Source organism: Ochotona princeps, chromosome 3 (assembly GCF_030435755.1).
Source record: "Ochotona princeps isolate mOchPri1 chromosome 3, mOchPri1.hap1, whole genome shotgun sequence".
Classification (NCBI taxonomy): domain Eukaryota; kingdom Metazoa; phylum Chordata; class Mammalia; order Lagomorpha; family Ochotonidae; genus Ochotona; species Ochotona princeps.
The window spans coordinates 27,237,374-27,261,376 of record NC_080834.1 but is presented as its reverse complement, the minus strand read 5'-3'; the positions used below and the strand labels follow the sequence as shown (position 1 = coordinate 27,261,376).

Below are 24,003 nucleotides of genomic sequence, written 5' to 3'. Positions count from 1 at the left end.
ATGTCAGGGTCTGAAGAGCACATGCCGGGGCTCCTGGCTTCGGACCGGCTCAGCTCTGGGCACTGTAGCCACCTGGGAATGAACCGGTGATGGAAGATCTTCTTTCTCTTAAGAAAGAGGTGGGGGGATCTACAGCGTTTGGAGAGACTGCCGTAGTTTGTCAGCACCCAGGCAGCCGATAACCCACTCCTGCCCATGCAGCTGGGCTCTCTGGGGTGCTCCTCCTGCATGTGACACTGCCAAGTGGGACAGACCATGGCTGGCACTGCCCTGGACCCTCCTGCTGGCCGCGGTTCATCCCACAGGGTGAACGCTGCCCAGCTGGAGTGATGCCTTCTGCTGGTAGTGAGCTCCAGGCCTGCCCTGCACTCCACACACACTTCCCCTGGCTGGACTTGACCTAGCCTGGCCTCCGTGGATGGGTTCGGCAGCAGTGTCCTGCATGATGGGGGAGGGGCTGCGCCCTGTGTCCCCCTGCCAGTCCTGGGCAGGAGCAGAGGACAGAGGTCTTGACCCTGGCCCATGAGGAGGCTGAGGCTCACACATGGCTGGGATTCCTGGGTTGGAGCTTTCCGAGCTGGGAGACGGCAGTCCTGCTGCAGCCCCAGCCCTCCCCCTTCTGCTGCTGTGCCTGTCTGGAAGCACCGCCTCGCAGGTGTCGTGTCCACTGGCCCATGATGACAATGGGCTGACCTGAAGTGGAGGACACTGTGCCCTGGGCCTGGTACTCTCCAGACGACACTAACAGCTCTTGTCCCCCGTGGGCAGCACTGGGCACTGCCCAGGCCTCCTGCCGCCCCACAGAGCTCTCAACCTTGCCTGGCCTGCAAACCTGGGGAGGAGGAGGACAGAGGCAGGGACTGGCAGTCTGGGAGAAGGCCACACCCACAACCCAAGAGTGGGGCGACCCCTGGGTTCCAGGCCACCTCACGTCGCCCACAGGCAGGGGGTAGGTTTAGACCTCAGCCACAACCTTTCACCCTTTTAAAAGATTGAGTTACTTATTTGAAAAGCAGAATGACGGGGAGTGTGAGGCAGAGACAGGAGTGCGTGTGCACCTGTTAGTTCAGGGGCTGCCACAGGCAGAAACCAGGAGCCAGGAGCTCCCTCTAGGTCTCTCTCGTATGTACGGAGCCCCAGCCCTCGGGCCGTCTTATGCTGCCTTCCCAGGTGATTAGCAGGAAGCTGCATGTGAAGTGGAGCAGCCGGGACTTGGACCAGCATGCACTTGGGGTGCCAGAGTCTCAGGCAGTGGCTTAGCGCCCTGTGCTGCATGGCTGGGCTCAGCCTCAACCTTCCAACGTCCTTGTGCAACAACTGGCCAGAGGTCATGTGAACTCTGGGGCCGGTAACCGAGACGTTTACATGGGCAGCAAGATGGAGAAAAAGCGTCCAAGCCACGTTTCAAAGGAATCTCCAAGAAAGCTGAAGGCCCATGGGAAGGAACGAAAAATAATTCTGTTCAGTTAAAAGTTTTCCTGTTGCAAGTATTCCCAAGTGCATCCCCCTGGCAGGCGTGTTAGCAGCAGGCAGAAAAACCGGGGGGAGAAAAACAGGGGGAAGTTGCAGCCAGCCAAGGGCCAGAGCGCCTGCTCCCCCTGCACAGGGGCCTGCTCGAGGGCAGCTACACCTTCGGCAGGCGTCAGGCGGCGTCCACACCTGACCCTCAGGTTGGGATGAAGGCGGTGCTTGCGGGAACTGGAAGCAGTTTCCGGGAGAAGGTGGGATAAGGTTATTTTGTTGCCAAAATATTTTTGGAACCCACCATGCTCCTAGTCACAAACTTTTTTTTTTTTTTTTAAGATCCTGGGACCCATGGATTTCAAAATCGCTTTCCACCCAAACCAATCGATCTTTCAAGTCTCGTCCTCCGAGCACTTTCTAAAACTCCTATGATCACTTCAGCTGCAGCATCTTAGAGCAGGAAACACAGGGCAAAGGGGCAACCTGGGGGGGAGGGAAGGGGCGGGAAGGCAGGTGCATTCCCTGTGTGATTCCACACCTCCCGCACAGCGAGGCCACGTACATAGAGAGAGAGAGGACACTTACTGTGCAGGCGGTTAGCTCTGGCTGCCACGGCCGTCCTCTTAGGTTAAAGGGAGAGAGCACCAGACGCAGAGAAGCAAGAAGCGAAAATAAAAAGGTGTGACAGCAGCATCAGAACGCAGGATGGCGAGCCCCGAGCCCTCGTGGCACACGGCCAGCCCAGCTCCTGCCCATGCGGCCCCTGTCCCCAGCCCTGGATCCTCCACACATGCCCGCCCGATCTCAGCTCATGATAAAGCATGCACCGTGCACACATGCCATCCTACTGCCCTGCAGGCACAGGACGTGGCAGTCCAGTCCCTCCCTTGGCTGGGCAGCTGTGGCAACACTTCCCAAGATGGGAAACTGTTGCCACCACCTCCCACGTGCACTGTCCAATAAGCAGACACACACAGGACAGTTATAAACACAGCCAGTCATGATGGAGGACACAGGTGGGCTAAGCTTTGGTGACCACGGAGAGGAGCCCTCTTAGTTGACAAAAGAGAAATGCCAGGGGGTCCCCTAGCCCGGCATTGCCTGAGGCTCGACAGCACCTCCTGGAGACACTGGGGACGCATTGCAGGCCGACCTGTGGGTCTTTTTTTTTTTTTTTTTTTTTTTTTTTTTAACCATTATTACATTGCATTATGTGACACAGTTTTATAGGTACTGGGATTCACCCCACCCCTCCCCAGACCCTCCTCCCATGGTGGATTCCTCCACCTTGCTGCATTGCCACAGTTCAAGTTCAGTTGAGATTCTTTCATTGCAAGCATATACCAAGCATAAAGTCCAGCATCTTATTGTCCAGATAAATTCAACAGCTTCTTGGGGAGACCATCTCTGGTCTGAAGGTAGAGCCAGTAGAGTGTCATCCCGATCAATTAAAAGCCCCAACATAATATCAGCAACAATTTATAACACTATGGAATTAGTGGACAGAGTACGCAGACTGAGGGCTGGGGCTCAGGCTCGGAGAGGAAGCAGTCCCTGGGGTTCCCAACACCAGACTCTTCTCTCGCAAAAGGTGCCCATGCAGGTGGCTGGAAGGGGACACACATGATGGTCAGGACCCAGCCAGGCTGGGAGCCAAGGGAGAGATCTGGAAGGTTCACTAGGCAGGGCTGGGATGAAGGCCTGCGGGAGACTTGGCGTGGTGTGGCAGGAGGGTCTGCACCCAAGGGGAAAGCACGCCCTCGCGCCTCTCACTACCTGAATACCCAGGGTCCCTGACGCTGCATGTGTGGGCATGTTTGTATGTACACACATGTGCTGTGTGCATAGGTGTGTGTGGTGACCCCAGTGTATGCCCATGGTATGTCTAAGCATGTAGGGCGGGTGGGTGGTGACTGCAGCCCGACCACCTGGGTGTCATTTGGTCCAAGACTCCTCACCAATGAGCGCATCACAGCCACCCAAGTCCCCACTGGGCAGGTGGCCGCAAACCCTCCCAGGCACCTGCAGTGGCAGAGACCAGGTGGCCTGGAAACGGTGCAGGAAAGTCCTGCCCCTCCCTCCTTCCTCCTCTCTTTCTCTCCTCCTCTCCTGACACCCAGCTCTGCCCCGGCCTGGTCCTGCTTCAGCCAGGTAAGGGGCAGGTCTAGGAAGCAGGCAGCAGGCAAGATGGGGAGTGAGGACAGACAAAGTCCCTGGCAAGGCTGCGTCAGACAGGGGTGTGGTCTCCCCCTGGGACGGCCAGCCGCAGCGTTAGCCCTACCCCTGCTCCCCAATGCCAACAGCCTGGTTCCTGGGTCCAGCCCGGAGTGCCTCAGTGCGAATCCACACCTAGGGTCACCCATGGCTCAGAGCACAGCTCGGCTTGTGCACCCCACTGGACACGGGGGCTTCCGGTACTGAGCTCCCAAGGTCCTCGGCTTGTAATGGTCTCATGTTGAGGCCACCTGCAGTGGCCATCTCACAAGGAGCCATGTGGGTCAAACCACGGCCTCTGTGCAGTCCAACCAAGGCACTGGTTCAAGCTGAGAAAAGTGACCAACTTGTTCTCACAGGAAGGTAACGATGGCACCCCTACACACAGGCTCAGCAGTCCTGGTGTACAACCCCAATACCCCAGGGGCTCTGATACCCCATTTCCTGAGCACCTATGGGACCCCAAGAGTGGGAGATTGCACATCTGACCCCATGGGATGGGGCAAGGAAGAAGACACATTAAAAACTCTAGCTGCCAACACCTGAGCTGGCATGCATGTGGGGTCTGTGACACACACACACACACACACACACACCCCATTCCATGCTGACACCCAGATCCCAGAATCCAAGTCTCAAGCGTTTCGAGCTACGCATCCTGGGTGAGGGACCCTGACCCTGTACGGAGCTGCCTGGCTGGGCTGGGGGTAGCAGTTCCCACAGACTGTCAGGCACACTGGAGAGGCACAACTCCCCCAGGCTCTGCCTGCCTGGCTTTGCTCCACAATTTGGTCGGCACCAGAAGCGGCTCTGCGGACGCCGTGGAGGCTCCTGGTGGCTTCTACTCACACCAGAGGAGCTCAGGCAGAAACCAACGCTCGTTCATCGCAGGGCTGACCCAGCCTGCACCCAAGCAAGGACCCCGATGCAGCCCCATTCCAGGGCTCACACATTCAGCACCAGGTACCTGGGGCACGTCGGGATGGCGTGGGAGGCGATAAAACCAAGGGAAAGAAGGTGAGCATAGGGGACCTGGAGCCTGCGGCAAGCGTGGGAACTGAGCCACGGGGAGGGCTGGGATGCGTGTACCTCTTTGCTTCTTGACTGTACCAGGTTCCAGCTCCGACACACTAAGGGAACTTTCAGACAGTGCGTCCCCATCAGGCTCCTGCGGGGTCTGGCTGCTCCAGGCTGCCCCCTGTGTGGACTCCTTCTCTGAGTCCCAGGACTCCAGCTCATCCTCCTGGGGCCTGGCGGCGGCAGCAGCAACAGCAGCTGCGGCTGGGACCTGGACCTGGGTAGGCTCATCTTCAGCAGGCGGGGCCGAGGCGGAGGCCACCTCCTCGGGGCAGGAGAGGGCGGCCGGCACGTCCTCCTGGCGGGTACTGTTCATGGAGGCTGCATAGTCCAACATCAGGGCAGCGTCGTGGTCCTGAGTCAGTGAGGTCTGTGGCAGCAGAAGGCACCATCAGGGTGAGCGGAAAAGTCAGCCAGCTGCGGGGGACAGAGCTGCGAAGTTGGCAGCCTGCCCCCTAACAAGGTGTGTCTGCTGCAGCGGGGCTGGGCAGCTCTCCGTGCAGCCCAGGGCGCAGAGCCTCCAGCAGCAGTAACAGGCGCATTCCTGCTGCTGCAGCCCATCCACGAATTCAGACATCGCCCCCTCCTGGTGGCCACAGGAGCTGCATGCAGGAGCCTGACAGCGCTCAAGGTGACACACCCTGGGGGCCGCGGCAAAGCTCCCAGCTCACCTGCAGCACCTGCCGGGCCCTTCTGGGCCCCTCCTAGGAGCCCACTGCCAGCACACTCCTTCCTGCCTCTTGCTTCCCCCCACTCCACAGGCTTCCCAGCTTCCCTCTCAGACATAAGCAGAAGCTCCCAGCATCCCCTGAGCAGGGCATGGCAGGTAGGGGGCTTATCCCTCCAGCAGCTGAGGGCGGGGAGAGAAACCAGGTGACGGACATTGTTTGCAACCATCCTTGCTTTTCTCCAGTCACAGAAGTACACACTCACGGCAAAACTAACTAAATAAAGTGCTCTGCAAGGTGGAGTGACCATGACCAAGCCAGGGTGCAACCTCACGCCACCCTCTGAACACACAGTTGCCCCTATCCCCAGGAACCTGTGTTTGCTGTATCCCCCAAATACAGGGCAGCTGCCCAACTGGGTGGTGACCAGAAGTGGAACTTTCTGGAAGCCCCCAGTGCTATACCTTGGAGATCCCCGATATGATGATGGTGCTCTTCTTCCGGGGTGACTTGAGCTTCAGCTTGGAGGACTCACTGAGCTGCCGGATGGCTACCTCGGCCACAGGGTCCAGGCCGTTCAGCATCAGCAGCTCTGCAGGGGTGGGGTGGGGTGGGAAACAGGGCAGTGAGCTCACGTGCACACAGTTGGCAGCCTCCAAGCCTGAACGTAGCCAGGAGCTACATGTCACCATACAGCTGGGTTCCAATGAAACTTTACTGCAAGTGACAGCCAAGGCGCAGTCTGTTGGCCACAGTTTGCTGACTGGGGTCTACAACATGACTGCCAATGTGGTTACGGGATGCTCAATGACGAGTTCACTGAAACTTCACACACTGGGGTTGGTGAGTGTGGCCTAGCAGGAAAAGCCTCACACTGGCTCGAGTCCTGGCTGCTCCACTTCCCATCCAGCTCCCTGCTTGTGGCCTGGGAAAGCAGTGGAGGACGGCCCAAAGCCTTGGGTCCCTTTGCCCACATGGGAGACCCTGAGGAAGCTCCAGGCTCCTGGCTTTGGACCAGCTCAGCTCTGGCCATGGCAGCCACCTGGGGAGTGAGCCAGCGGGCGGGCGGGAGATCCTCTCTGTCTCATTCTGCCTCTCAAGGACAGGAAAACAAGCAGCAGAGCCTGGACCGGAAAAGCGCATCCACACACAGCCAAAGTGTCAGGCAGCCGGGGTGCTGGGCCAAGTCCCCCCGCAGCGGAGGCCTGGAGGGGAGAGCAGAATGAGAAGGGAGCGGTATGGGGAAGAAAGGGGGGAGAGGGGAAGAGAGAGGAAGGGGTAGGGGAGAGGAGGGGAAGGGTAGGAAGGAGAAGAGACTGGTTTTCCCAAACTCTGCAGCGGCCACCTCCGAGGCTAGAGCCACGGAGCACACGGAGCACTAGGGGCCCAGGCCAGGCGCGGGCTACCTGTGTCAGAGGCCGAGAAGGCTTTGCTGACGGGCGCGCCGTGGCAGGGGATGGCTTGGATGGAGATGTCCTTCTCAATGAGCTTCACCTTGACGGGCGTCCTCACGGGCGACTCTGCGGGGAGACTTTGGTCACCAGGGCCATGGGTGGTGGTGGCCCTGGTGGGTGACTCTGCAGGGGAGACCTTGGTCACCAGGGCCGTGGGTGGTGGTGGCCCCGGTGGGCGACTCTGCGGGGGGACCTTGGTCACCCAGGGCCATGGGTGGTGGTGGCCCTGGTGGGTGACTCTGCAAGGGGACCTTGGTCACCCAGGGCCATGGGTGGTGGTGGCCCTGGTGGGTGACTCTGCAAGGGGACCTTGGTCACCCAGGGCCATGGGTGGCGGTGGCCCTGGTGGGTGACTCTGCGGGGAGACCTTGGTCACCCAGGGCCATGGGTGGCAGTGGCCCCGGTGGGCGACTCTGCAGGGGAGACCTTGGTCACCCAGGGCCATGGACTGCATTGGCCCTGGTGGATGACACAGGGTGGGGAACCTGAGCCAAGTGTGGCCGCAGAGTGTCCGTGCATGAATGGGTGCCAGGCTACAGCTCCCCATGACCCCCAAGGTCACCACCCAACAACAAGACAGGCCAGTCTTGCCCAGGACCTGTCCTCCTGGGCTGTGGGTTGGTTTTGGTTCTTTAAGATTTATTTCCTTATTATTTTAAATTTTTTGGAAAGGCAGAATTGCAGAGGAGAAGCAGAGAGAGAGAGCTCTTCCATCTGCTGTTTCACTCTCCAAATGGCTCCAATGGCTGGAGCTGTGCCAGACTGAAGCTGGGAGCCAGGAGCTTCCTTCAGATCCCCGACGTGAGTGCAGGGTCCCAAGGATTTGAGCCATTCTTCATTGCTTTCCCAGGTCATAAACAAGAAGCTGGTTCAGACGTGGAGCAGTCAGGACTTGAACCAGTGCCCATGTGGGATGCCATGGCCACAGGTGGAAGCTTAGCCTGCTGTGCCATGGTGCCAGCTCTGAGATGTTCTTAAGAGCACTTGGTGGTAGGACCAGCGTGTTGGCTCAACTGGCTAATCCATCTCCCAGCACCAGCATCTCAGATGGGCCCTGGTTCGTGTCAGGGTTGTCTGCTTCCCATCCAGCTCCCTGCCTGTGGCCTGAGAAAGCAACAGGGTACATAGGTATCCTGCACCCATGTAGGAGACCTGGAAGAAGCTCCTGGTTCCTGGTCTCATATTAGGTCAGTTCTGGCCAATGCAGCCATCTGGGGAGTAAGCCAGTGGATGGAAGCTCTTTCTGTCTCTCCTCTCTGCAAATCTGCCTTTCTAATAAAAATAAATCTCAAAAAAAAAAAAAAAAAAAAAGAGAGAGAGAGACACTTGGTGCTGGGGCGCAGTGGTGAAGTCACTGCGTGTGACACTGGAGCACAGGTTTGTCCTGGCTGTTCTGCTTCTTATCCACTGGAGAGGAGAGGGCAAGATGGCTCAAGTACTGGGGTTCCTGCACCTACCCGGGAGACGTACAGGGAGCTCCTGGCTCCCCACCGTGGCCGTGGGGGAGTGAGCTAGGCCCCCATCGTGGCCGTGGGGGAGTGAGCCACTGGTCCCATTGTGGCCATGGGGGAGTGAGCTCCTGGTCCCCACTGTGGCCATAGTGGAGTGAGCTAGGTCCCCACCGTGGCCATGGGGGAGTGAGCTAGGTCCCCATCGTGGCCGTGGGGGAGTGAGCTCCTGGTCCCCACTGTGGCCATGGGGGAGTGAGCTAGATCCCCATTATGGCCATCAGGTAGTGAGCTAGGTCCCCACTGTGGCCATGGGGGAGTGAGCTCCTGGGTCCGGCCATCGTGGCTGTGGGGGAGTGAGCTAGGTCCCCATCGTGGCCATGGGGGAGTGAGCCACGGGTCCCCACCGTGGCCGTGGGGGAGTGAGCTAGGTCCCCATCGTGGCCTTGGGGGAGTGAGCCACTGGTCCCCACCGTGGTCGTGGGGGAGTGAGCTAGGTCCCCACTGTGGCCGTGGGGGAGTGAGCTCCTGGATCCCCACCGTGGCCATCGGGAGTGAGCTAGGTCCCCACCGTGGCCATGGGGGCATGAGCTAGGTCCCCATTGTGGCCATGGGGGAGTGAGCCACTGGTCCTCATCGTGGCCGTGGGGGAGTGAGCTAGGTCCCCACTTGGCCATCGGAGAGTGAGCTCCTGGATCCCCACCATGGCCATGGTGGAGTGAGCCACTGGTCCCCACCGTGGCCGTGGGGGAGTGAGCTAGGTCCCCATTGTGGCCATCGGGGAGTGAGCTAGGTCCCCACTGTGGCCGTGGGAGACTGAGCTAGGTCCCCATCGTGGCCATGGGGGAGTGAGCTCCTGGTCCCCACTGTGGCCGAGGGGGAGTGAGCCCCTGGTCCCCATCGTGGCCATGGGGGAGTGAGCTCCTGGTCCCCACCGTGGCCATGGGGGAGTGAGCTCCTGTACCCCACCGTGGCCATGGGGGAGTGAGCTAGGTCCCCATTGTGGCTGTGGGGGAGTGAGCTAGGTCCCCATCGTGGCCATCGGGGAGTGAGCCCCTGGTCCCCATCGTGGCCAGGGGGAGTGAGTCCCTGTTCCCCACTGTGGCCATGGGGGAGTAAGCTAGGTCGCCATCATGGCCATGGGGGAGTGAGCTAGGTCCCCATCATGGCCATTGGGGAGTGAGCTAGGTCCCCATCGTGGCCATCGGGGAGTGAGCCCCTGGTCTCCACTGTGGCCATGGGGGCGTGAGCTAGGTCCCCACTGTGGCCATGGGGGAGTGAGCTCCTGGGTCCGGCCATCGTGGCTGTGGGGGAACAAGCCTTGGGTCTGGCCATCATGGACACTTGGGGAGTGAACTAGCCGAAAGCAGACCTCCCTGTTTCTTTCCGCTCCTCCCTCCCTCTCTTGGCCATTCTGCCAGTCAAACAAACACATCTTAAACCAGAGGCTGACCCTGACAGGGCCTACAGGTGGGACAGTGCTGGGGGTCTCACCGGAACTCAGCGGGGAGGCCCTGCCCACGTCAAATCGAGGCTTGGTCTTCACAGCGGTGACGGTGGTAACCACGGTGCCACACGGCATCACCGTGCGATCCTTTTCTATCTTCGTCGCAGGTGTAGGGAGCGGGGCCTGCCAGCCCTTGGACTCACCAGGTTCTACATAAAAAAACTGCAGAAAAGGGAGTGGTCACTGGAGGACTAAGTCCCAACCATGCTCCATCCCTGCTGTGAAGGGGTGGACAGCAAACCAGGAGGCCCAGACACAGTCGCCTCCACCCAAAACGGTGGGAATAAAAGCTGGGGGACCAAGCAGGCTTTCTGGCGTCAGCCCCCTGGGGGCAAAGCGCAAACTTGCCACAGCCGAGACCATGACCACCCATGGGATGGACTGCACAGGTCACGAGCCGCCTGCTGTGCCACCTGGGAACAAGGTTACCAGGCTCCTTCCAGCAGTGGGCACAGCAGGACTGGACCCAGGGAGAGGCCGGGCCACGAACCTACCTCAGCAGTGACGGAGCCCAACACGGGGCCACTGAATGCGGAACCGCTGGCTAGCGCAAAGCTCTGGGGCCCAGAAGGCTGCTTCTTAAATAAATCTAACGGGACTGTGGCCACTGCCAGCCAACCTGCAAAGACAGGAGTGGGGCCGGTGCTGAGGCGTAGTGCATAAAGCCACTGCCTTAGCACCAGCATTCCCTATGGCTGCCAGTTCAAATCCTGGCTGCTCCACTTCCCATCCAGCTTCCTGCTAATTTCCCGGGAGAACAGAAGATGGCCCAAGGACCTGGGCCCCTGCATCCACACAGGAGGCCTTGAAGAAGCTACTGGCTTGGGATTGGTTCAGCTCCAGCCACGTGGCCCCTTGGGAAGTGAGCCAACAGATAGAAGATCTCCGTTTTCCCTTTCTCTGTAACTGTCTCTTGGGTTGGAATGTCTAAAGGTCAATGCCAGGAAATTCAGAGGGGCTGAGGGAACAGAGAGGGCCAAGGAGGCTGGAGGCCGAGGCACCAGGAAGGGCCAGAGGGGGCTCTGACCTCTGTCGGGGCCCTCCTGCTGGGACCCGGCTGCTGAGCAGCCCAGCCACCTAAGTTAGGAAGCAGGACTGCAGGTGTGTGCAGGTGTGTGCAGGTGTGTGCAGGTGTGTGCAGGTGTGTGCAACAGGGAGCAGCCCCGCTCGCCTGATGCGTGCAATGCATGGTCCCTGTGCAGTTCACGTTCACGTGTGAGCACACACAGCAGTGCCTGTGGTGTGTGCCCATGCTGTGTCTGTGGTTATATTGCACAAATGCATGCATGTGTATGTGGTATGCATGGGAGCACTGGCGTGAATGCACACACGTGTACACGCATGTGGGGTGTGTATGTGTTTGTATGTGAACAGAGAGCAAGACAGAGGGAGGGAGTGACCGAGTGCGTGAGCACAAACCGATGCAGAACAACTGGGCCAAGTTACAGGGACGGAGCAGAGGGCTGCAGGGGTGTCCTGTGCACTGCGCCCTGCAGTCTGACATGTGGATACCATAGGGCTGTGCTGGAGAGCCCTGAAGGAGCATGCTGGGCGCTTGGGACTGGGCATCCTTCCTGTGCCCTCTGGGGACTGGGTGACTCAAGCGGCAGTGGCTTCGGATCACCTAGTCCTGGGCAGGACCCGCAAGATCGGAGCGATCACCAATGGCTTGGTGTCACAGCTGGGTGAGCCAAGCATGGGATCCCCACTTCTCCACCTGTGCCAGGGGACTCTGAGAGCACTGGGCAGAGCCGGAAGCTGCAGGTTCATCCTCAGGTGCACACAGGCCCCCGCACACTGGAATGACCACGACCGAGGCTGGTGCTTTCTTGTGTCCCAGCTAAGCCTCTGTGACTGACTCTACAGAGCAAGGCCAGGCGATGGGAAGCAGAGCCAGAGATTGAGAGGAGGAAGACAGAGCAAGTCAGGAACTAAGGCAGCACAGGTTCAGCCTGGAAAACTAAAACAATTCTGGAGATGGATGGGGGAGGCAGGGAGACAGCTGCGCCATGACTGAAGCAGTGGTGAGTGCGCTGGCTCACTTCCCAAATGCCCACAACAGCCAGGGCTGGGCCAGGGCCAAAGCCAGGAGTGCCATCCAGGCCTTGTGGGTGGGAGGCCACAGCCCAAGGACTGGGCCGGCTGTCCCCATGGCCTTGCAGACAGGAGGCCACAGCCCAGGGACCGGGGCCATCCCTGCGGCCTCGCAGGTGGGAGGCCACAGCCCAGGGACCGGGCTGGCTGTCCCCATGGCCTCACAGACAGGAGGCCACAGCCCAGGGACCGGGGCCATCCCCGCGGCCTCGCAGGCAGGTCTACACTTGCAGGAAGCTGGACACTGGGATGGGAATGGAACTCAGGCACTTTGCTACAGGATGTGGCCATCTAAACTGATGGCCAAGCACCCACTCCCTGAATCCTTCTCAACAAACAAACCAGTTGAACATCTTCCCAAAATGAAGGAACGGGTTTTCCAATAGGAGGAAAAAAGACGGGTGTGATGGAGAACGAGCCGGAATGCCCGGTGCCGTGATCAGCATCTCCCACGCCATGATCCACTATTCCCCTCTGGCTCAGCGTTAGCAACACAAACTGCCTTTGCCCCAGCACACCTCCCAGGAAACCTGGAGTGCGTCAGGCGAGGGGCAGGCCACCTCGCAGGGGCCTCCCACCTGTCCCTTCCGAGGCCAGCTACCCGTCACTCACCTGAGGGCTGCCCGTCCTCCGAGATCCGCAGGTGCAACTCCTTGGATTTGGCATTCAGCTCACTGCAAGAAGGGGGAGAAGCCAGGAATCCTTCACAAGGCAGTGGTGTGTTTCGTTTTGCTGCCCGCAGCTGGCAGTTTGCGTGCTATGCCAGGGTGCCACGCATAATTTCACGAAACATGCATGAGGGAAAGGCTTGCATGGGTTTCAAAGGAACTTTTTTTTTTAAGATGTTGCTTATTTGAGGGCCCAGCATGGTAGCCTAGTGGCTAAAGTCCTCATCTAGCACGCACCAGGATCCCATATGGGCGCCAGTTCTAATTCCAGCAGCCCTGCTTCCCATCCAGCTCCCTGCTTGTGGCCTGGGAAAGCAGTGGAAGATAGCCCAAAGCCTTGGGACCCTGCACCTGCGTGGGAGACACAGAGGAGCTCCTGGGTCCTGGCTTTGGATCGACACAGCTCTGGCCAGAGTGGCCACTTGGGCAATAAATCAACAGATGAAAGATCTTCCTCTCTGTCTCTCCTCCTCTTTGTATATCTGACTTTCCAATAAAAATAAATATTTTTAAATGCCTTCCAAATTAAAACAATGAAAAAGCTATACAACGATTTCAAATTAAAAAAAAAAAAAGATTTTGCTGATTTGAAAGGCAGAGTGCCAGAGCAGGGGAGACACAAAGACAGATCTTCTACCTGCTGGCCACTCCCCGGATGGCCACAACAGCCTGGGCTGGGCCAGAAGCTTCACTTGGGTCTCCCACGTGGGTGCAGGGCCCAAGCGCTTGGGACGTCTTCTGCTGCCTTCCCAGGTGCTTCAGCAGGGAGCTGGATTGGAGGTGGAGCGGCTGGGACTTGAACGGGTACTCATATGGGAAGCCAGCACTACATTCAGAGGCTTAACTCACAATGTCACAATGCTAGTCTCCTACTGAGGGGTTGGCGCTGTGGCATGGCAGGTAAAGCCACTGCCTGCAATGTCGGCGTCTCATATCAGGTTTGAGTCCCGGCTACTCCGCTTCCAAGCTGGCTCCAGCGAATGGCCTGGGACAGCAGCAGAAGGTGGTGCAAGTCCCTGAGCCCTTGTGGCAGATCTGAAACAGCTCCTTGATTCAAACCATTTTTTTTTTAAAAGAGCAACACCATTTTTAGCAGGCATCAGATTTTTTGCTGTGTAGCCCTCTGGTTTCTGGTGCTTTACTTAGCTACATCCCTACTCACTAACCCGTAACAACAGGTTGCTAACGTTCAGTGTTCACTAACTGTCACAAGCTGAGTGTCGCTATGAGTGTTCAACCACAAAGCCCAACATCTAGCTCCAGTTTGTATTCCTTATTTCTCAAGTGGAACATCTTCCTAGAAGCTCGTAGCCATCCTTAGTCTGGAAGTTTGTCAGTTTGCTAAGGGAGTGTTCCGATGTTCGTTAACCATGCCTGTATTTGTGTTATTGGAAAGGCAAAGAGTCCACAGCAAAACTGACAGAGAGCTCGCTCATTCGCCAGGTCATGCCCCAAACACCCACACCAGGAGCCAGGAGCTCCGCCTGCCGCTCCCCCGTGGCTGGAGAGGGCCCAAGCTCTCGGTTGTTCTCTGCTGGCCCTCCAGTGCACCTTAACAGGAAACAGAATCAGAAACGGAGGCAGCGTGGCCGGCACTGGGGCGTAGTGTGTGAACCCGCTACGTGGGGTGTCAGCATTCCCTAGGGGCGCTGGTTCTAGTCCCGGCTGCTCCACTTCCCACCCAGCTCCCTGCTGGTGCACCTGGGAAAGCAGAGGAGGATGGGCCAAGGCCTGGGCGCCCTGTACTGAAAGAAGCTCCTGGCTTCAACCTGGGCTGCTCAAGGTGGCCATCCGGGAAGTGAATCTGCAGCTGAACGAGCGCTCTCTCTCAAAATAAAAAGCTTTTTTTTTTCTTTGAGAAAAGAAAGAAATCGAGGTAGCACTTGAACATAGGTCCTCAGGCATGCGACCCAGGCACCTGCCTCTGGCCCCGTCTATACTGTATAACGTTTTCTAGAAGATTCTTGCACCCTGATTTCTGAGTATTCTATCTCCCTCTTTCTATTCTCACTATCCAGTCTTGGAGTCTATCACACATGCCCTTCTCTCCTGTTCTGGAAGGGAGGTAACCATAGGCGACGTGACCTTGTCACAGCCAGGCACACGGACAAACTGACCCCACAGCTGCCTTTACAGAGAAGCCTGGGCAGGTGGCTGGCTTGGCACACCCCACAGCGTCCCAAGGACCAAGCGCCGGGCCACCCAGGGCTTCTGCGTTCACCACAACAGGAGCCTCTGTCCCCCACATCATTCACGTGGAGACCTGGGTGGCTTTCTCGGCTCTTGGTCCGGCTCCAGCTCTTGTAGACCTTTGGTGGGGGGTGAACCAGCAGGTGTGTGTGTGTATGTGTGTGTGCGCGCGCCTTTCAAATAACAATAAAAATAGCAGGTTGGCCTTCAGATGCCAACATGGTGCTGTTCATTTTGCAATCCCGGGTACTGCCCGATGACCTCAAGGCCCATGGGCCATCTCTGAGCTGCCCTGGCCAGACTCACAAGGTGAACTCTTCTCCCCATACGAGCTCAGTCGTGTTCCTTGCGAGGGAGCTGGAGAAGCTCTGTGCCGGGTCGTTCAGCTGAGCTGTGCACACAGCACAAGCGGAGCCTGCAACGGAGCGGAAGGCACACAAGCATCAGCCTGCAGGGTCTGCTGACCCGGGGAACCCTGTACGCATGGAGGAGAGGTCCCATGACGCAGCTGCCCCGGTGAGCCTCGGCTGCTGTCCAGCGTTGGTGCAGCATTTACAAACACTCAAAGTCCCGGACTGTGAGGCCCCTGAAGAATTTCTTCCTGGCCTTGACCCTAACTGCCCCAGGCTGACCCCCAAAGCCTCGGTCCTGCCCTAGGTCCTGGCTTCAGGTGGGACCCCCAGGCGGGGGAACCCTTCCTCACAGGTGGTCCCCACTTTTACTTTCTCTAATTTTATATGTTTGCAAGGCAAAGAGAGAAGGAGGTGGGAGAGAAAGCGAACACGTTCCAAGACACTGTTCACACCCCAGATACAGGCAGTGACCGAGGCTGCGCTGGACGGCTGCCAGGGCCAGGGAACTCGGCAGGCGACACGCACCTGACTACCTCTGCCTTCCCCTGCTGCCTCCCACCATGCATAGCAGCAGGAAGCTGGGCTGGGTGTGGAACACTGGAGGACAACGCTAACAGCTCGTCGCAGAGAGGCTGAGCTTCAAGTCTGAACTTGAGCATGGGAAGGCTCTGCACAGGGAGCCACACATCACAGAATCCACCTCCCAGCTCCCAGCATGCAGAGGGCTCGTGGCAAGTCCTGCTGATTACACCAGTCAGGCTGCCAAGGTGCCAGGCTACTTCAGCTTCTACCATGTTTGCCCTGTACCACGCACCAGGTCAAGCATGCTACACACAGGTTACATTCCTGGGACAGACTGTGACCTGGAGAGAAGGGACCACCTAGCAGGGAGGGTGAGGAGTGGGTGTGTTTTCACAGCAGGTGCAGGCTGCTCAGGGACACAAACCTGCCCAGGGTGCCTGGGGAGCCCACCCAGCCACAGAGCAGCACGGGCTGGGACAGCCACAGGTGCTTTGGCATGCGCTTAGCTGCAGGTTGGAGACCCCTAGAATGAAGATCAGGAAGGCCCATGTTCCCTGAGAGTTCCTTCAAAGAACTGGTTCCTGTTTCCAGAAAAATGGAGTTGCAGGGGACGAATGTGTGCATCCCAAGGACCAAGAGTCAGGGCCACCCAGGGCTTCTGCGTTCACCATGACAGCAGCCTATCCCCCAGCACCAAGGAGTCCCTAGGGAGCCACAGGCCCCAGACATCCATCAATCATGCTTGCAAACCACACTCCCACCCCAACCTTTTAGGAAGGCAGAAGTTGCACACCAGTGAGGGTGTCAACTGTGAGCTGATGGCTCCACGGGGGAGAGGGCGGGGTGAGGGAGTGACAGGCTGACTCAGGAAAAGAGCAAGGGGCTGGTGCCGTGGTACAGTGCATAAAGCTGCTGCCTGCCATGCTGGCACCATATGGGCACTGGTTCAAGTTTAGGCTGCTTGACTTCTGACCCAGGTCCCTGTGGGAGATCGGAGAGAAACTCCTGGCTTCAGATCAGCTCAACTCCAGCCACTGCAGCCATTTAGGAGGTGAACCAGTGGCTGGAAGAGCTTCTCTGTCTTCCCCTCTCTCTGTCACTCTACCTTTCAAATAAGTTAATAAATTTAAAAAAGAGAAAAGAACCACTAAATAAACAGGGCAAGTAAAAAGAGCCCGGTCCTCTCTTTCCTGGCATCGGGGAGTGCAGACGGGGCTTCCAAGATGCTGCCCCGCTGCCTTCTGTGGGGGCAGGGGCAGCAGTGTAAGCAGCTCATCAGAGCAGGGTCGGTGGCACTGACACTGCCTAAACACTCCCAGGCTGGGGACAGACTGCCACGCATACGGGGCTGCAGGCCTCGCCCTCCTGCTATCACACGGCTCACAGCGCAGAACCAAGCAGAGGTGCCCTGGAGATGTCTCAGGCCACTCCCCCCAAGAGCGGGGTGCCGCTCTCCAGCCCCACACCCCCTGCGGCCAGGGACTCGACTCACCCAGGGCACCAGGGTGGCTCAGCAGCGAAACTCGCACGTTCCTCACCAGCAGTTTCAGGTCGTGAGCCCGGGGTGGCTTGCGAGGGCAGGGCTCCTGGGCTGTGGGTGGGGCGTGCTGGGGGCTCTGTGAGAAAGAGACACATGGAGCAGAGGCACCGGGGACATGGGACAGAGGTTTGGCTACCACACACCTGCTGGTCCACATGAGAGCATCTTCTACAGAAAGGGACAGGAGCAGGTGCACCAACAACATTCCTACCCCATCCTCAAGGGGGCGCCAGGGCAGCCCCACAGCAGTACCACCAGGGAACCACCCAGCCTGCCCAGCTCGGCTCACCAGGCTGGCTTCCTGGGACTGTGTGGCCAGACTGTTCCAGGCAAAGCCCTGAATGCTGATCTGGCCCAGAATGATTCTTTGGGGGTCTGTGATGCTCTCAAGAGGACCACCCAGAAAACGGTGTGCCTGAGGCACCTCCCAGCTGGGAGCTGGTGGACACCGGAAGTGACAAAGCGGAAATGCCTGCATAGGCCTCTGGGCTTCAGCCACCATGGGCCTGGCACAGGGATGGGGTATCTTCCCAGTTGTGGTCAGTGCTACTGGACTATGGGCGCCCAGGTCTTAGGCCAAACACCCTGCCAGGTGAGCGTGGGAAGCGTGTGGCTACATGAACACCTGAATCAGCACACAGGGTACAGGAGCCCCCCTGGAGTACTGGGGACCCTCAGGTATGACCCCAGCGCTGTACCCCCTCGTCTCCACACATGAGCCAATGCCTCGTAGCAGACATGCGTGCACACTCAGGCTTCTTGGAGAAGTCTCCCCAGTACACTGGGGGTGCTGGTTCTCCAAACTCCTCATTTACTTCTGAAGATTTACTTATTTATTTGAAAGGCAGAGTTAGAGAATCTCCCATCCGCTGGTTCACTCCCCCAAATAACCACAATGGCTGGGATTAGGCCGGTCGGAAGCCAAGAGCCTCATCCAGGTCTCCCGGGCACATGGTCCATCCTCTGCTGCGTCCCGGGCAAGGGAGCTGGGTCGCAAATGCAGCAACCAGGACCTGAAGTGGCACTCGTGTGCCATGCCAGCACTGCAGGTGGTAACCTACACGTTTGCTTACAAGCATAATCAGATCTCAAGCCAGTTAAGCCACTGCCTGTGATGCTGGCATCCCACACAAGCACTGGTTCAAGTCCCAGCTGCCACACTTTTTAAAAAAATTTTATTTTTGATGATGGTTTACATAGTTGATCAGGGTGGGAAGGGCCAAGGATCAGGGGAAAGTGGGCAAGACTATTGTTTCCACATTTGCTTTTCCTTCTTCCTGTATCTGGAGCAGAGCAGGATACAAACAATAGGAAATAATACGCCCAGCCTCCCCTCAGTACCCGGGGATGGGAACGGCCACCCAGTGTCATCCCAGGGTCCCCAAGCATGCTCTGAGGGTTCTGCTCAGCTAGTTTCATTAGTTCTGTGGCTGCTCCACCCTCAGTGCAGCTCCCTGCTAATACGCCTGGGAGAGCAGCGAAACACGGCTCAAGTGCTCGGGCCCCTGCACCCAAGTGGGAGACCCGGCTGAGGTTCCAGGCTCCTGGCGTGGCCCTGCTCAGGTGTGACCTAGCATAGGCTGTTTCAGTCATGCAGGTGGGAGTGGCGAACCAGCGATTCTGCGGCACTGCCTCTCAAATAAACAAATAAGTCTTTCAAAAACAAGTATGATTAGATCTATGCCACTTTGGGTTCTCTTGGTTTCTTAATCTGTAGGTCCTGAAGGTGTGTTATTATCTCAGATTGTGACATCAGAAATGTATTGTCGTGTTCCAGACAACCAGGCCTTCATCTGCCTCAAGGCGGCTGAGGACAGCCACGGTGGCCAGGGCTCCGCTCTCCTCCTGGGAATGTGGGCTGACCCTGCTGAGCCGCCCCTCCCCCGGCCTCACGCCCTGGGCAGCAGGAGTGAACCCCTCTGATACTCACTGCTGCCCTCTGCCGGTCTGCCCACCCCTGGGTGACTCAGCACCCATCCCTGTGCCCAGCTGGCATCTGTGCCATGTCCCAGGGTCTCTGGCGCCACCCCCTGCCCAGATGGTGGTTGTCAGGGGATGGGACGGTGACAAGCTTGGGCTCAGGCAAGGCAGAGCCCCAGCGTCTGCTGGGGGAGGGGGCCGACCCAACTTTCACACCATGGCCTCACAGTGCACATGCACGAGGGGCCCCAGCAATGCTGGAAGCAACTCCTCCTAACCAGGGCTCAGAAGCAGCCACTGCCGGCAGGAGGGTTTACCTGGAGGTCCTGCACCTCGGCTGGCCTGGCGCTCAGGACCAGGGACGGAGAGGCAGAGCTGACCAGGTCCTTCAGGATGTCGCGGAGCAGCGCAGACACTGCTTCCGTGTCCAGCACCAGGTCCTGCTGAGAGAGGACGCACACAGTCTGATAGTCTTACACTGAAGAAATCCTGTCAGTCCACACTGAAGGGCAGCACACCACAGACAACAATGGGGGACAGGGGTGCCAGCACTGGTGGCGCTAGCTGCGTGGGCGCCCAGCCGATGTGCTCCTGGGGGCAGCTGATGATGGGTACCTGTCTGGAAGCTTCCAGAATGTCTCTGCTGAAAGCTCAATCACCCAGTGGAGGGGGTTGCAATGCAGGACCTTTGGGAGATGATGAAGCAGGAAGGTGGGGCTTTAGGTGAGATTCGTGGGCCTGGAGCTGTGGGGTAGCACGTAAAGCAGGTAAAGCTGACACCTGCAATGCCGGCATCCCATATGGGCGCTGGTTCGAGTCCCAGCTGCTCCACTTCCCATCCAGCCCCCTGCTAACTGCCTGGGAAAGCAATCAAGGATCACCCAAGTGCCTAAGCCCCTGCACCCATGTGGGAGACCAGAAGAAGCTCCTGGCTCCGGGATTCTGGCCAGCCCAGCTCTGGAAGTACTGTACGTGACACACCAGCAGGCTACTGGTTACTAAGCACAGGATCCACTTGGACCAAGAGGCCCCTTGCCAGCCTAAGAGAGGCCAGCCTTCATGGGCAGTGAGCGGCTGCCAAGCAGCCACCAGCCAGGAGTCAGGGCCCGAGTGTCGCCCACAGCCACGTGCGCCTGGGAAGGGGGCCTGCACTTCAGAAAGGGACACTGCCCAGCCCCGACCCGGAGGATGGCGTGACTGGTCCAAGCTTGAGCCGGGACAAGCCAACCTCCATCCACCCTGCAGAAACCCCATGTGAGGAGTCGGCGTCACGACCGAGGCACCTGCGGCTGGCCTCACGCAGCGGGAGGCCAGGGCTGGCGGGCAGGTGGGGGTCTGCAGGCGAGGCCAGAGCAGGGGCTGTCCATGCTGCTGCGAGGAGGGCCGGCTGGCTGGGCTGCACCCTGCCAGGACTGCTCTGCCATAGAGCACTCTCCAGCCGACGCCACCCCTCTGTACATGTCTGTGTTCCTCCATTTAGCCCTCGCACTGCCCGGAGGAGCAGCTTGGGAGCCCATCTGTTCCTCCAGTGCTGGCTCGCTACCCAGGCGGCTGCAGAGGCCGGGCCAGCTGAACTCAGGCGCCTAAACTCCCTTGCGGGTCTCCCACAGGCAGGTAGGCTGTCCCTCAGCTTTCCCAGACGTGAGCAGGAGCTGGGTGGCAAGCGTAGCAGCTGTCCTAGCAAGCAAAGTTGTCTGTTTATCCACTTTTTTTTTCTGACAGCTTCCTGCTTCAGAGGAGGAAACCAAGGGTGAAAGGTCAGGCCCTGCCCTCACAGGTGTCAGGTTTCACACATGGGCCCCGCAGTTGCCAGGACAACCTCTCTTCCCAGTTCCTTCTCTGGCCTGCCAGTCCCTGCCCCCAAGGCCATTCCTGCCCAGCAGGGGGCCGCGACAGCCTCTGACCCCTAGGAGGCCGTGCCCAGGACACCTGGGCGGGCAGTGCCCCAGCGACCAGCAGGCAGGTGGGCAGGCCTCGGGCTGGGCAGGAGTGTCCCACGTCCCATGTAGGGGGTGGCAGGGCACCGGGCAGGTGGCAGGTGGCACACGGGCCAGAGCTGGGACCTCCCTGCAAAAGGGAAGGGAGATGGCCCACCCACTGCTTGGACCCTTGCCACTCGTGCGGGAGACACCGGTGGAGTTTCAGGCTTCTGACTTCAGCCTGGTCTACCCAGCTGTCACAGCCACGTGGGGAGTGAAGCAGATGGGACATCCTGTCTCTCCCCCTTCACTGCCTGAGAGCTGGGAGGAAGTGAGCAGTGGGTGTCCGAGGCGTGAGACTCAAGCCACGGTCCCAGTGCTCCTGTGCATGTGGCTCACACACACCCACTGGCTGGGGGAGCCTCAGCAAGGAACCCACCTCTTCTGGAGCTCGGGGCTGCACGTCAATGGCCATCTCGGGCACCCTGAGGAGGGACCACGTGACCTGGATGTCCTCGCGCTGGTCCTCCAGGCGGAACTCCAGCTAGCAAAAAAAAGGGAAAAAAAGGATTAATGTGGAACAGCCCTCTCAAGCAGTTTCAAGCAGTTCTGAGGGCCATGCACGTGCGCACATGTATGTATGTGATGATCACGTGTGTTCATATGTGTGCAACATGCGCAGTATGTGTGTTTATTAGATGCCCCACATACATGCATGCTATACGCATAGTCATTTACCAGGCCCACATGTACGTACACACGTGTGCATTGTATCTGTGTATTTATTTATAGGGACAGCTGCCCGGCTTGTCCCTGGGCCCACCGTGGGCTGTCACAGTGGGAAGGGGACCCTATCCTCCCTCAGGGTGTAACAGACACTGCCACACCCTGGGGTCTCTGTCACTGGAGGGGCTCAGCCAAGAGCAGGAGGAGGAGGGACCCAGGGGCCTCCTCCCCAGCCAGGCCCACATGCCCTGGAGACGGTACCCACAGGTGACGGCACCCTGCTGCCTTCCTCCTGTGTCTGACGGTCCCTCTTCCCAGCCCACCATCTCTGGGAGACAGAGTGACAGCCCCCTACTGCGCCCACACTCTTTTCCCGGGAGCCCGGCTGTGTGGTACCTCACCCAGTAAAGGACAGCTGTGGGTGTGGCTGCGGCCAGGACTGGAGCCTCCCCGGGTTCTCTGGGCGAGAGCAGCGCCCAGCCAGCCAGGTGCCTGTATACGTGCGTGTATGTGCCTGTGTGTGCCTCACTCTGCAGGCATGTACCTGCACATGTGTGCATGTTGCTGTACACACATGGGTGCGTGAGGGCATTTACATGTATGTGCACACACATGTATGTACTCACACGCGGGTGCATCTACACATGTGTGTATTGTGTCCATGTGTGCATTATGTGAATAAGCAAGCATGCATTTGTGTACATGCACATATGTGTGTATATGTGCAGGTATATGAGTGTGCACATGTGTGCATGTATTATGTGTCTCTGTGTATGTGTGTGTCTGCATGTACATGTGCTGTGTGTGTGTGTGGAGAGGTGTCTCCCGTGGATTTTCCACACAGACCAGATGCTGCATAAGCTCACGATTGTAAACTACCACCCGATGGCGCTCCTCCACATCCCTCACGCCCGCGCCACAGCCTCCACGCCCACACCACATCCCTCACGCCCGTGCCACGGCCTCCACGCCCACGCCACATCCCTCACGCCCGTGCCACAGCCTCCACGCCCACGCCACAGCCTCCACGCCCGCGCCACAGCCTCCACGCCCACGCCACAGCCTTCACGCCCGCGCCACAGCCTCCACGCCCGCGCCACAGCCTCCATGCCCGCGCCACATCCCTCCACGCCCACGCCACAGCCTCCACGCCCACGCCACAGCCTCCACGCCCACGCCCCAGCCTCCACACCCACGCCACAGCCTCCACGCCCACGCCACAGCCTCCACCACAGCCTCCACGCCCACCACGCCAGCCCCAAGGTTCCAAGTTGGTTTTCCCACCTGCAAGTGAAGCGGGGTGAGCCGCACGTCGTACAGGCCGCATCCTGAGCCCTCGGCGGGCCCCGCGCCGACGGAGAACTGCACAGCCTGGGCCACGGCGCGACAGGTCACCACCTGCAGGGCACAGGGCGAAGGTGAGAGGTCACAGACGAGGAATGGCACCAGTGTCTGCTGCTGTGTGAGCCAGGACACGGCTCAGCTATGTGGCCAGCTAGCTTCACCTGCTCCCGGGTACCCAGTGCTTGCCAACCAAGAGAGGGAGTTGACTCCAGCTCCTTGAGGGGTCTCCCAGGAGCTCAGTCGGCCTGGCCAGGACCAGCCATGCAGTCTGTCCCGTCACCAACTTCTAGAAACACATGTTTGGCTTTGTTTCCTTAAAACAACCAATTTTAAAATCCTCAGAATTGAACTGAATTCAAAATCCATTTTCACGGCACTGTGGTGTAGTATGCTACTCCTCCGCCTGTGATGCCGGCATGCCATATGGGTTCTGGTTTGTGTCCTGGCTGCTCCACTTTCAATCCAGCTCCCTGCCTATGACCTGGAAAAGGCAGTGGAGGATGGTCCAAGTGCTTGGGCCCCTGCACCCACATGAGAGACCTGTTAGAAGATTCTGGCTCCTAGCTTCGGTCTGGCCCAGCTCCAACCATATGGGGAGTAAACCAACGGATGGAAGATCTCTCTGTCTCTCCTTCTCTCTGTAAATCTGCCTTTCCAATAAAAATAAATAAATCTTTTTTTAAAATTTCATTAGCCATCCTTTCTCTTTCTAAAAGTTAGCCTTAGAAAGAAAGAAAATAATTGACACAAATAGCACATTAAAGGGTTGAACTCGGGTGTAAGGAGTTGCTTGTACTTCAGTCACCTCTAACTATCCGTGTTTATAAAGAAACGAAGAAGTCACAGGGATGTATGGGCAATGAGACAGTTCCCCAAGAATGCAGCCGTGACCGAA

General features: G+C 58.5%; 1 protein-coding gene across 1 annotated transcript in view; it reads right to left on the bottom strand.

Moving 5' to 3' along the window:
* The window catches only part of C2CD2 (C2 calcium dependent domain containing 2), a 43,913-nt gene that overhangs the window by 2,103 nt on the left and 17,807 nt on the right, over positions 1-24,003 (bottom strand). The window contains exons 4-14 of the mRNA XM_058661255.1: positions 23,049-23,162; positions 21,478-21,582; positions 19,437-19,559; positions 17,152-17,275; positions 15,091-15,199; positions 12,539-12,600; positions 10,327-10,451; positions 9,820-9,994; positions 6,830-6,943; positions 5,888-6,015; positions 4,768-5,125 (exon numbers count right to left, since the gene is read on the bottom strand). Of these exons, the coding sequence (XP_058517238.1) occupies positions 4,768-5,125; positions 5,888-6,015; positions 6,830-6,943; positions 9,820-9,994; positions 10,327-10,451; positions 12,539-12,600; positions 15,091-15,199; positions 17,152-17,275; positions 19,437-19,559; positions 21,478-21,582; positions 23,049-23,162 (1,537 nt within the window). The remainder of the gene's footprint in view (positions 1-4,767; positions 5,126-5,887; positions 6,016-6,829; positions 6,944-9,819; positions 9,995-10,326; positions 10,452-12,538; positions 12,601-15,090; positions 15,200-17,151; positions 17,276-19,436; positions 19,560-21,477; positions 21,583-23,048; positions 23,163-24,003) is intronic.